At 36.8% G+C, this 13875-nt stretch overlaps 1 protein-coding gene across 2 annotated transcripts in view; it reads right to left on the reverse strand.

Moving 5' to 3' along the window:
* Positions 1–13875, reverse strand: part of FBN1 (fibrillin 1) — a 238049-nt gene that overhangs the window by 82312 nt on the left and 141862 nt on the right. For both annotated transcript variants that reach the window (XM_054701293.1, XM_037502430.2), the window contains exons 13-18: positions 13074–13199; positions 11293–11415; positions 7622–7744; positions 6397–6549; positions 2511–2564; positions 831–956 (exon numbers count right to left, since the gene is read on the reverse strand). In XM_054701293.1, the coding sequence (XP_054557268.1) occupies positions 831–956; positions 2511–2564; positions 6397–6549; positions 7622–7744; positions 11293–11415; positions 13074–13199 (705 nt within the window). The remainder of the gene's footprint in view (positions 1–830; positions 957–2510; positions 2565–6396; positions 6550–7621; positions 7745–11292; positions 11416–13073; positions 13200–13875) is intronic.

Raw genomic sequence — 13875 nt, forward strand, 5'->3', positions numbered from 1 at the left:
AGAGAAATTTACACTCAAAATTCAGAAAGCAGAGGAAAACTTGCTTCTAGCCAAACAGGTCCATCTGATACAAAATCTAACTTTCAGATATTACTTATATAATTTAGAAAGTGTAGAAATGACAGTTATTTATATAATTTAGAAAGTGTAGAAATGACAGTGTAGAAATGAGTCCATAAAATAGGTTATAAATTCACAAGCAATTTTTTATACATTGCAAGATTCAGATTAGACCATCATTTTGATAAGCTGATAGCCCTAATATAAAGAACATACAAATTTGGCACGGGAGAGCTGCATGGGTTCACAGCAATAAATACACATAAATCAATAACATATTTGTAAAGTACTTAAAGTTTGGGAAAATTGAGTATGAAGTAATGTTATTGCCTGAGAAAACAGCCAGCTAAGAATTCAGTCAAAATAACATAAGGAAATCTAACACTTTTCAAAGGGCCATACTGGAAAATCTTAAACTTTAATGATGTCAGAAAAATTAAGAAAGTGAGGGTTAAGATAAAATATTGTACAGAAATGAACAACAATGTAAGAAAATAAAAAAGTTTAAAAATTAAACAAAAAAATAACCTCACCAAGTTGGGAGGAGGGGACACTAGTGCCTAGAAAACTGTGTGAGAAATGGCTGGAGTGAGTCTTTGACTCCTAACTTCATACCTCTGAACATAATCTGAAATACGAACACATAACTGACCTGATGATAATGGGTCTAAATTTGGATACAAAGACATATCTATTAAAGGGTAGTTCCCCACAAGCAACAAAAGAATGCGTGATGCATGCACATCTTAGAAATAGGTGGAACTTCTTACCAACACAATTTTTCCCAGATGAATCCACCTCATATCCCGAGTTGCATATACATTTGTAGGTCCCACGGAGATTTTCACAAATTCCATTTGGGCAAATGTCCGGATCTAATGCACATTCATTTATATCTGCACCACAAAAGTTTAAAATCAGTAACATTCTAAAGTAAACTTCAAATGTACTGTCAAAAAAAATAACATTACAATAAATGCAATCAATGACCTTAGAGCTCATGTTAAGGAAGGTTTCATTTTGATAAGAAAGCTTGTGTCCTTTTCCTCACTACAAGATATTTTGAGTCAAATCTTCCTTTCACAAGTTCCTGAGAGGAACTTGGCATTTGAGCTGGAACTACAGGGTTACCAATCCTTAATCAAGCTGAAGGAGAGCTCTTGGACTCCTTCTCATCCTAATACCCCGATGGAAAAATGAATCAACTGCACAGCCCAAGTCCCTACAACTGATCTTTCTGCCACTAGCCAGTCCCTCTTCAATCTAACTTCCACCTGTCACCGGACATCACAGTCTCAAAACAAGGTGACTGTGTCGTGGTTATGCTTTTGTGAGTTCAATAATATCCTCAGAATTAAAATCAATTATGAACTCTTTGTCTATTTATTTAAAACTTCTCTCTTCGATGAGAACATACAATTCCTTTTTCACCTATGTCGGGATCATCTGGAGCAGCCCTCATTGGTACAATACTCACTAAAACACCACCCGCTCTAGGAAAGCCTCTGCTACTCTGCAGAGTGAGTCCCCCAGTCCTTTCTCTCATGGAATAATTGTCAAGGATGTTACAGAAGGACAACCAATGAATGGCCAATCTCAAATCTTGGGGCTCAACTCTTGCATAAAGCAGGGTAACTTTTTTCCTTCTCCAGGTCCCTATCACTATGTATTCCTCTGTAACTCCTTCATTATAGATTTTCTTAGTTCTCTTTTCTCCTTCAAGGATCCCCTCACCACCTCCATCCACACATAACAATGAACTCAGTCAAACTGAATGAACTGACCATCCACTCAGCCAGTTGGCTTTTCCTCAGATCTCTGCTGAAACAATTCATTTAGTTTTTTTACTAATAAAAGAATCCTTTCCTCTTTCTTGCCACCCACTTTTTCACTTGTTCCAATCCAACTGTTTAGTTTCATTTATGGAACTCACATATCCGTGGTTCCAACTCCTACACTGAATCACTGCATTCTCTTCCAATTCCAGTTATCAACCAATTGTTGTCACTGGTAAAAAAACACAATATGGCTCCCTCTTGCTATCTCATAAGGATTCTACTTGACAGTTAATAAATCATTCAAAATGGGGATGGGTAACAGCTCACTTGAGCCCATATCTCTAAATTGTACTTGGCAGTGGAAGACTCAGAGGAAGGCCAGGCTGCCCCTTCATGTGAATGAGTGGCCACAGTCACTGTATCTCATCCCTAGTCCTCCATCAGTCACCCACGCAGAGCACCCACCCTTCAGTACTAAGCCCACTGTACCACAGCTGCCATGCCATTGGGGGCTTCTAGGTGACCAGGTAGAACATGCAACATGGCCAGAGGGGTGGGTAGCAGCACAGTGTGGAGCGGCCAGCTGGAAATCCAGAGGAAGGCCACAGGAATGGCCACAGGAATGCTCCTCGGCACATGCTTAAGGTAGTAAATTTCAAAACAGGTCCTTACCACTGCCTGCTGACGTCATTCCTGGACCACTGCTGCAGAGTGCCTGATATTCCGCTGCAATAAATTAACAGATAGTAAATGATTGCCTTGTTTGTGGCACAGCGCGATCCTGCCTTGGCTTTGCACACATCATTTCCTCCAAAGTGAGTGGAACTGAAATAAAGTGATAATGGAAAAGGAGGCATCTCCTGGGGAGTCACCTTTGTGCCAGGCTCCCATTTTAAAGGCCCCATATCACCTAGGAAAAGAGCTTTTAAGCACACAGGCAAGTCCAGAAATTCTGTGCAAAGCACTGTAGGAAAAGGTGTTTTTCCTATAACTTGATTTTGTTCACCAGGGAACACTTTACACTTAAAGTGAAATGTGTCTGCTAAAATGTGGTTTCTTGACTGTTAATAAAACATTTCTCCCACTGTCTTGGAAATAATTTTGTTTCTCAGTTTGAGCTGTTTTGTCAATACAATCAAGCTCTTCCCAGCTTCTCATTTTTCTCTGTAAATTCTCCAGCCCCCACTCAAAAGAACAACTGGTTTCTACACTTGGGTTTAAGGGTATTTTTTAATGTTAATATTCACCAGAACACTAGATTCATCCTATGTGATAAACCCATAGGAGAGTATTGCAAAATGCAAAAACTTTGAGATCTTATTGAAGAAATTGAAGTATACAGAATATGTTTTCAAATTTCAAATATGTTTTCAGATTTCTATCTCTGAATATTGATATAATATTTTACATACAATTCCAGTAGTATTTAGAACACCATAAGAGTGAATGGTGGAGAGTGAAGAGTTAACTGGAATCATACTTTATCCAAAGAAAAAAACCCAAGGGGTCCTTTCAGTTATCCATGGTTTCTGGTAATTGCAGAGATTCAACGTCAAATACAAATCACTTATGCTAGTCGCAGGAGATCTGGAGATTAAGGATGACCCTTTGCAAAGAGGTTCTTAACACCTCTCTACTGAAGCAGAGTTCTTAGACTTCTGAGGCTGGAAAACTGCATGCCTGATGACAGTGAAAGCAATGAGTTATGCAGACAAAAAAAACTGAGGTCGAATCCGTCAGCGCCTATGCCTTCTAGCAAATGTAAATTTGAGAAAAGTGAAGCAATCCCTTAATTTTTAATTCCTGCTAAAAGGGGCCAACAAAGGAACAAATAGGAAGGTGTCTGCCATTGTGTATTTGAAAACCAAGGACTAGGAACAAAAAAAAATACATCCTCCTTCTTCCCTCATGTCAGCAATGAATTAAAACACTCATAAAATACTGTAAGTAATAAAACAGGAAAACAAAATCATGCCAGTTTTGTAAAAAGCACTTTTACAGTTACGGTCAAATTAGATGATGCTTGGTCTAAATGCAGGCAAATTATGTCATTGTTCTTTTCCCATTTGGACAAGATCTGGTACTGGACTATTTTCTCCAGTGAATTCATCAGCATGGGATTGAAAGCTGATGACAGTGTTTATTGCTGGGGGTCTTGGGAACGAGTTCTTTCTCTCTGTTAATTTCCTTTTCTATAAATTAGAGATAATGATACCAACTCACATAGTAGTTCTGTGGATTATGAGAGAACATGTAAATTACTCAGCACCACGCGTGAGCTCAAGCACTTAATTAATGATGTTACTGAGCTAACTCAATGTTGTGCCATGGAGACACGGGTATGGTTATAGATGAGGAAATTGCCAAGAATTACACTCCTGTTGGTTTAACTGACCAGTTTCTGCGAGAAGAAACTGCTCAGCAGTCAGTGAGAAATAATTTCACATATATCTTGCTTCATTGCCACAGCACAAAGGTGAAATTTAGATGTTGCACGGTTGAAGTTTCTTGTTCAATTAACTAAGGATCTTCCTTCTGGATATTCTCAGTACCTTTAAAAATCTCACCCTCTCTCCTGAAACGGGGGATACCCTACATTCAGATCTTTCATGATTTGGAAATTTCAAAAACCAAATTGGTGCAGAAACTAAAGAGACTGAAATCACTTCCACATGTGGGCCACTTTCGTATAACTTCATTCAAACATGAAACAGAAACTTTAATTCTCTTCAAGAAATCTAGTCCCTTTTGGTCATCTTTTGAGAAGCCTATTCATTTTTTGATGTATCATAAGAATTCTTTGAAGATGTATTTAGTCCAGAGGACATGTGAAAACAAAGAACTATATGCATCCAGGCCCCTGGATTCTAAGTTTTGAGTCTTTCATTCATTCACTATGCTAAGAATCACCTGTATTCTCTTACATACTGGGTTTTCATGATATTCATCTATCATGTAAATTCCAAGTACTTATATATAAGAAAAGTATTTTGAAATGTCAAAGTAACATACAAAAAGATGATATTAATAATAGAGAACTATAAAGTTACAAGCCAGTATCTTTGTTGGATAAAATTATACTTGTACACTATGTAATTAAAGTATATAAATATGTATTTAACTGATTGGTAATAACATATAAAATAATAATTTGTATATTATCCAATGGGTAACATAAGCAGCCAGAATAAAGCTTTCTTTTTTTAAAGCAAATTTTACTGACTTGTCTTTCTTTCACAAGACTATATAATTGTGAGAGTATGCCTTTACACTCAACATGTGCACGTTTCACTCCTCCTGCATCAAAGGGCCAGCATGGGTACAACTGTCTCTCACTTTCTGGCTTCTTTCACTCAGAATAATCACCTCAAGTTTCATCCATATTTTCCCAGAAGGCACTACTTCATCTTTCTTAATAGCTGAGTACCACAGAATCAGTTATCTTTCTTAACTGGCCTTCCTCCATTTCTTTTCAATTCTTCCATTTAACTTTTTCTAACGTCTCATAACATGTTTTAATTTCTAACTCTATCATTTCAAATGTTACCATTTTAAAAATGACAAATGTTAAAAAAAACGTGAGTTAATCTTTAATTAAGTACATCTGGGCCAGAAATGGACTAATTGGATCTTAGATGTATAACCAAGCAGAGCTACATACTTTCAATATTAGGTCTAACTCTATTTTAAGATATTAGAAATCAACTGTCAGGCTGCTGTAAAATTATGTGCAAATGTTTTCAGCCTATTGCTTTAATTTCAATAAATTATTTTTGCTTCACAAATAGAAATAATTTACAACTAGAGAGGATCTTCTGGATGACCCAAGACAACTTACTTTGTAGATGAGAAAACTAAGGATCCCTTTCCCATATTATTCTACATTACAAATATGTTTACTAATGTAAGCCATCTCAAATTCTTTTGAAAATAGGTGAGAAAATTCCTAAATAAAAATCCACAAAGAACTAAATCCCCCAATTAAGTAATTTGCCTGCCTGTGGTTAGAGAGCAGAATTCTGACTCACTGACCAGCTTTCTTTTCACCATGCCCTGTCACTTCAAATTGAGAAAAATACTTTTTCCCTAGGGTTGAATAAAATCATTTAGGAAAAGCACACCTAAATCAACATGAGGGATGTGAACAAAATTCCAAATGGCCTTTTGGAAACAAGTTGTAAATATTCGGGTAATCTGAAAATTATTTACTTTTACACCATGTAAAAGTATGCTTTTATAATAGTTCCTGCAAAATGCAAACACTGTGGAACTACTTTAGCAAACAAGGCAAGTTGCATGTCTTCCAAAGAGCATGAATATTACCAAGCAGGAGGAGTTTAGATGGGAGGCATGGATTTGGTGCCTCTTCCAAATGATTGTTAGGATGGGGTGAGTAATGTGTAATCAGACCCTGCCTAGCCCCTGCCAAAACCCTGGGAAGGTACATGATGTACCTAGAGAACATAACGTAATCCTTCCCTGTGACTTCCACAAATGCAAAGACTGCAGATGGCCGCAGAAGCCGGGCATTACGAGGGTATCTCCGTGAGCCACATACCTGAGTTCTGTGCAGGACACGGCTGGCAAGGTTCCCCAAACGCATACTCAGTGCTGGCGCAACAGCATTCAGATTTAGTCACAGCACCAAACAAGGGTTTCACACACTGGCCTCTCTTGTATCCACCATAGCATGTGCTCCGCATGTGTGTGTCTAAACAGGAAGAGGCATGTGTCATCACACTGTCACTTCAAACAGATAGAACCCTCCAGGTCAAAATTGAGGCTAGCTTTATTTATCCACCGTCCCTCTTTCTATAAGTCACAGAGAATGCCTCTGCTTGGAGGGCTCAATAGAAACAAGTTAAAAACACAACAAGTCACCTTCACCTTCCAAACACTGGAAACCAACAGCCTGCCTGGCTCTTCTAGTTTCCTAGAAACTATAATGGTCAACTGTGAGGCCCTTAAGTGCCGGGATTATGTGTCATTTATCTTTGTCTTTCCCAGGCCTGGAGAGCAGGCACTTAATAAATGCTGAATGAATGATGGATGACTGTTGACTCTGACACCCTGATAAATAAGGTCTTTATTAGAAATGTGACCTACCTCAACATAAACATGCAATTATTGAATGTATGAATTAGATATACTTTCAAAAAGGCCCAAGTTTAATCTGTAAAAGGTTCATTATGTAAATCTGTAGATTCTGGTCAACTAGGCAGTATTTTACCACCAGGGAGGGTGTTTCCAGCTGTGCTCAATCCTTTTCTAATTCAAAGGGTTTATGGATTACTTTTCTTAAAAATAACTTGAATAAAATTTGTGTCTATTTCACAACAAACCTCAAACTTCCTATAAAGCCACATCAAACGACTATTGCCGAAGTTTCTTGATTATCCATATCCATCTTTATTTTCTATACTTTCCTTTGGATATTTAATTCCTTATAAAAATTCACCATGTGATAAGGAGCCTATACTGGCCAATTTCAAAAACAACTAACAGAAGAAGTTTGGAGAAAATGAAGGACAACTACATAATTACAGAGAAGGGGGGAAGGAGGGGTAGGAATCCCCTTATTTTTCATTTCTCGCGGCTCATTTTTCCATTCCTTAAAATGAATATCCAATCTATGAAGAAAGAGAACTGACTCAGTTGGTTTTGTTGTTCAGCAGATATTAATGACATTACACCTCCACAGTGGGAGAATTTGATATTGGTGGGCTTTTCTGATTGACAGAGAGTGGGCATCTTGCACGCATCCAGCTGTGGCCTTAACTTACCGACACACACTCGTCCGTCCAGCCCCACAGCCAGTCCGGGAAAGCATTCGCATCGGTAGGAGCCATCAGTGTTGACGCAGCGCCCATTCATGCAGATCCCAGGGGTTTCGCACTCATTAATATCTGTGGTAAGGAAAAGCACTTTTATCTAAAGCCATAATATGCTTACAATTCTGATACAACACTTGTATAAACTTGCTATAACTCAATGGAATGTATTGCCATTTTCCTTTGAGAGAAGAGTAACAAAAGTTGAGATAAATATCTGAGTTTATTTCCTTTTCATAGATATCCATGTCAATAACAATCTCCCAAGCTATGTTTTTATCAAAAAATAAGAATCACAAAGGCAAGAATAGAACTGGAGGAAGAAATAAAGTGATGGCTAAAGAGGAAGGATCTTGTGTAATGTTTCACGTGGAAGAAATCTAGCAGGAAAATTACCTACATCCTTTACTTGAGCAGGGAACCTTTTCTATTTTATTTTATTTTATTTTATATTTTATTTTATATTCCCCATACAATTGCAAACCCCTTATTTTTTCCCCATAGTGTGTCTCTGGTTCATAGTTGTTTGTTGATTTTGATTTTTTCTTTCTTATAGTTATTCTTTCTCCTGGTCCTTTATTTAGGTTTTCTAGATTCCTGCTATGAGTGAGACCATCCAGTATTTTTCTTTTTCTTTCTGGCTCAGTGAAATAAGCCAGGGAACCTTTTCTTTTGACTTCTTTCTTTTAACTGGGGCTCTCCATGCATCACCCTTGCCTTAACTCACTGAAACAATTAGCATAAAGCTAACGCCTTAATGGAACAACATAGAAAAGGAATTGCAAACGAATATAGATGATTTTAATGCCTAGTCAACAAGAACACTGCGGCCAAAGGGCTCCAGCAATGAAAAAATCCTTCTTAAGCATAACAAATATTGTACAGTATCATATATGTAGACTTAGGGAAGTCAGGTAAAAGACTTTATTGGACACATACTAATAATAGCAGCGATTTTTGCCCTACCTTCTCAGGGGAAGAAGAAAAGGTACCAAAGTTATGTTTTAGAAAATGTGTTAACACCTGAAGGAAGACATTTTTTTTTTTTTTTTTTTTTATAAATTTTATTGTTATATTCCCCATACAATTGCAGCCCCCCATTCTGACCCCAATCCCTCCCCTCCCGCCCCCGCCCGCCTAAAAGTGTCTCTGGTTCATAGTTTTTTGTTGATTTTGATTTTCACTTTCTTATAGTTATTCATTTTCCTGGTCCCTTATTTAAGTTTTCTAGATTCCTGCTATGAGTGAGACCATCCGGTATTTTTCTTTTTCTTTTTGGCTTATTTCGCTGAGCATGATCCCTTCCAGCGCCATCCATGTTGCTGCAAATTGCATGTGTTTATCTTTTTTGAATGCTGAGTAATATTCCATGGTATATATGTACCACATCTTCTTGATCCAGTCATCTATTTTTGGGCATTTGGGTTGTTTCCAAAGCTTAGCTATTGTAAACAGTGCTGCTATAAACATAGGGGTGCAGGTGTTCTTTGGAATTGATGTTTCTGTGTCCTTTGGGTAAATACCTAGGAGTGGAATTGCTGGATCATATGGAAGCTCTATGTTTAGTAGGTCCAGAAATCTCCACACAGCTCTCCACAGTGGTTGGACCAGTTTGCACTCCCACCAACAGTGCAGAAGAGTTCCTTTTTCTCCACACCCTCGCCAGCATTTGTTGTTGCTAGTTTTTTTAATATGTGCCATTCTCACTGGTGTAAGATGGTATCTCATGGTAGTTTTGATTTGCATTTCCCTGATGGCAAGTGATGTTGAACATTTTTTCATATGCCTGTTGGCCATTTGCATTTCCTCTTCAGAGAAGTTTCTTTTTAGCTCTTCTGCCCATTTTTTGACTGGATTATTTTCTTTGTTGTTGCTGAGTCTCATCAGCTCTTTGCAGATTTTTGTGATCAGTCCTTTATCATTAGTGTTGGGTGCAAAAATGTTCTCCCAGTTGGTGGGGTTTCTCTTTGTTTTTGTTATTGTCTCTTTTGCTGTGCAGAAGCTCTTTAATTTGATGTAGTCCCAGCTGTTTATCTTTGCCTTCACTATCACTGCTTTGGGTGATGTGTCTGTAAAGATGTCTTTGATGTGCAGATCACGTAGTGTTTCGCCTATATTTCCTTCTATATATTTTATGGTTTCAGGTCTTATGTCTAGTTCTTTAATCCATTTTGAGTTGATTTTTGTGTATGGTGTGAGGTAGTGGTCAAGCTTCATTCTTTTGCATGTAGCGACCCAGTTTGAAGGAAGACATTTTTAACTCCTTTTATAATACAGAACCAGTGTATATGACTATTTCCTTTTTTTTCTGACCTTAAAAAGGCAAATTGAAACCGAAACACCTCTGCGTTTTACTTAGCCTGTGTTGTTTGGCACAAAATTTGTTGAGATGGTCCAAGATTCCGTGTACAGATTGTATTTTAAAACAGCAGTTATATTTAAATATGTGAATTCAAATTGATTCAGTTATTCAGGTCATCTTTCTGTTCAAGTTGAGATCTACAGTAAAATAGTGGTGACTACAGCCTGAAGAGGAACATTAAAGCTATTTGGAATTGGGGACGGAGATGTAACAGATTCAGAGGGCACTGCTCAGGGAGCAGCTTCGACTTTCAGGGAGTGATCAGGGAGGCAATGCTGTCCAGATTAGTTAACTGGAGAGGTCAAGTTGGCATTGTTTATTCAGTATTGAACAGTGACATCTTTGTGGGCTCAGAACTAAGTCCTCAGTGCTAAGAGAAAATCTTGCCCCATGATGTTAAGAGGCAATTCATGGAAAAGAAGAAATTCATTCATGGGATTGCTTTTCTTCTTTTCTCCTTCCTTTATTCTTATTACAGTGTGTGTATTCCATGCTCCCGACACACCAGGGAAAAGAAGACTCAGGTAAAAATATGGAACATTCTCTCTTTCCTCTAGCTCTGATTCTTAAGCCAGAATGCTAAAGTCTAAACAAATCCTTCTAATCATTAAGCACTTTTGAACAAATGGAACAACAGTTCATCTATTGATGAGAAATTCACTGGTTGTAAATGGTTGGCAAACTCTAGTTTCATTGATGAGCTTATCATGTCTTCCGAGATGTTTCCATCAACCTGTTGGCCATACTTAATGCTAGGGGGCTGCAGCCTGGGTTAACAGAAGCCTTTGGGCCCCACAGTGAATCTTAGCATGCTCTGTGGATAGGTGAGAGTCACTAGTGTTCTCTCCAAAGGTCTGCTCACAGAGGGTCTTTCAGACTTTCTTCTGTTATTTTGTTTGGAAGCCTAATTCCAAATATTCAGCAATCATGCCCTTCCCCTTTCTTTTTTACTTGTACAGCAAGTAAAAGCTGTACAGTTGTGAGTTAAGCTTATTTAAAAAGATACAGTTCAACTTCTCATTCACTTGCTATGTAGCCTTTTGGGTTCCTTTGAAAAGACCCCAAACACCTTTTCTGAAATAAGAACAGCCTTCTTGGCACAAACTGTAGCTCTCTGGATGACTGAAGTTTTAGTTAGGTTTCCTAAGCCAGAATCAGGGGTTCTTCCAATAGGAATCAACAAGGAAAGGTGGTACTTCTGAGCAGTGGTAAGAGGAGAAAAGGAAGATGAAAAATAGGATTTAGAGTTTACAGCACAAACCTTTGCAATAACGCCCATCTGATGCCAGCTGGAATCCAGGTTTGCAAATGCATTTAAAACTGCCATCTTCATTGATACACATTCCATTAAGGCACATGTTCCTTATGCTGCATTCATCCATATCTGAAAAATACAAAAGACACATTTTTCTTACGGCCAGAAGAATAATCTATAAGGGAAGTCAGACTCAATGGAAATAGTTCAATTTTTTCACATTTCTTTCATTTATGTTTTTATAGCATAAGGCTAATTTTCAACCAAGTTAGAGCCTTCAAAGAGAAGTGGGGCCTTATGAAATATGTATCTCGAGTTTTCCATTTTTGACATGTGCATGCAAACTCCGAGCTAAATTTATTTGATGACATATATTGTGTATATGACATAGATGACAAATATGTGTATACACAAACATATATATGTGTGTGCATGTGTGTGCAGATATATATGTATATATGACCATACATGAAATTCATATATATAATTATATGTATATAAAATCCATACATATGCATGTAAATTGAAATTTGACTCAATAGAAGCTACCCTGACCTCTTTTAGGAAGAGCAATTACACACTAAAAAGTATGCTTAAGTGTGTAATGATTATATTTAGTTCACAGATCTATATTACTTCCAATACTCTGAAAATGAAAACAAAATAAAAATTAAAAATGGGGAAATCTGAAATGTAGTTAGGCTACTTCCTGAGTCTTTAAAACATGAAAATCAGAGGAGAACTTGTGGTTTGAAACAAGTTTAAAAAAGGATATGAAAAATAGGGTTTTTTAAAATGCAAGATTCTGCTATGGATTATACTCATGCCTACTAGACTTTAAGATCTCTTGCTCATGGGGATATTTCTTTAAATTCATCAATATGCTTTTTCATTTAATATTACAACTCTCTTGAGAGGCCCTGCTCTTCTAGACATGGTGTGTTTTCACTTACAGGTTTCAGTCAGCCCAAAGTAATTTGTGATCTTTTTCTTTTTCTTTTTTTTTTAAATAGGATTCTGTCCCAACTGAGAATTTTGGCATTATGTCTTTAAATTGAATCACAGAGATAATATTCTGCCAAAATTGTTTCTAAGAACAATTTTGAAATTCTTTTAATGTATGAATAGATTCTTGGGAGCTTTCCCAAAGATGTTGGGAAAGATGATAAGAAGCATTCTTCATTTTTTTTGCTAACGTTCTAAAGAGGTGGAAACTCATCAATAATTGTCATAATTTCTACTCAGGAAAAAAATGGCAGGAAAAAAAGACAAAATGAAACAATCCAATTCAAAATGTGGTAATTAATTCAAAAGGCCATGAAAAAGGCTGGCTTTCCATAGCCAATGCTTCTTTCAAACCAATTTTACATTATAAGGTACTCAGTAGTATTTATTACTGGGTAGGCACTTTAAACAAAAAGATTATAAATGACTGAAGATTATATGGGATTAGGTGTGTCCTGTGAAAGTAAATATGCAAATTTTGATTGTATAAAATTAGGAAGTGATAACTTATACTACAAAAGTTCACCATCACAAGGGATCTTTAAATGGCAAACTCCCTTCAGATATTTTAAATATTATTTGACTCACACAAGTGTGAATTAAAAGCATAAATATTTTTGAAAATTAGGCTTGCCCCCCAGATGATAATACATGAAGTATGTGTGATAATTTGACCTCTCCCTCAATGTTTGGCTTAGTCTTATTGAAGACTTCTCGTATTGAAACTGCAGCGGAAGGAGGGAAACATCACTGTGCTGTCCTTCTGATTATACTGCTCCTACCTTCACAGTTCTTCCCGTCTCGTGTAACATGAAAGCCTGCATTGCACACACAATGAAAACTGCCATCTGTGTTGATGCAACGTCCGTTGTTGCAGATCCGGCCATTCTGCAAACATTCATCGATGTCTAAAATCAAAGTTAGAATGGAAAAATAACTTTATTTAGGAGATTTTAAATTATTTTATTTCTCTTTCCCCCATCACCAAATTCATGACCTTAGTCTAGGGTTTTAATTACTACACAGTATTCTTCAACATAAACTTGGTAACAAATATTGTGTTAGTTTAGATAACTGATACAGAGTTTGAAGGAACTGGCAGGAAAAAAGTATCAACTTAATAGCATTCAGTCTAACTCTAATTTCTACTAAGGCTCTTTAACTCTCAACCCTGTAAATAAAACTGATTCTTTTTCACCATTTTCCTAATAATTTAATGAGTCAGTGTATATCTATACATGTATTGAATTTTAATTGGCATCTTTTACCATATGAAAAGAAAGGCTGATCTTATACCTCTATCAGAACACAAGAGAATCCTATTTTAAACAAATAACTTACTATTATCTGAAAATCATCAATCATGAGACTTTGAAATGTCTACCTTCTTATGGTGGTTCTGGTCCAAGTGTAGTTTTGTTTATACATTCTTAGTCTATTTTATAACTTTATGAGAATTCTACCAAACAAAATCTTGGCACTGTGGGACATGTTTCCTTTTTTCAATTGTGTTTACTTTAATGCCAAAGTCAACACAGAGTTTGATTTTTTTAGTTGTCATTAAAAATAACAACAATTTAATAA

This window comes from Talpa occidentalis, unplaced genomic scaffold, assembly GCF_014898055.3.
Source record: "Talpa occidentalis isolate TD23 unplaced genomic scaffold, MPIMG_talOcc4v2.1 talOcc4.11, whole genome shotgun sequence".
In the NCBI taxonomy this organism is placed as follows: Eukaryota; Metazoa; Chordata; class Mammalia; order Eulipotyphla; family Talpidae; genus Talpa; species Talpa occidentalis.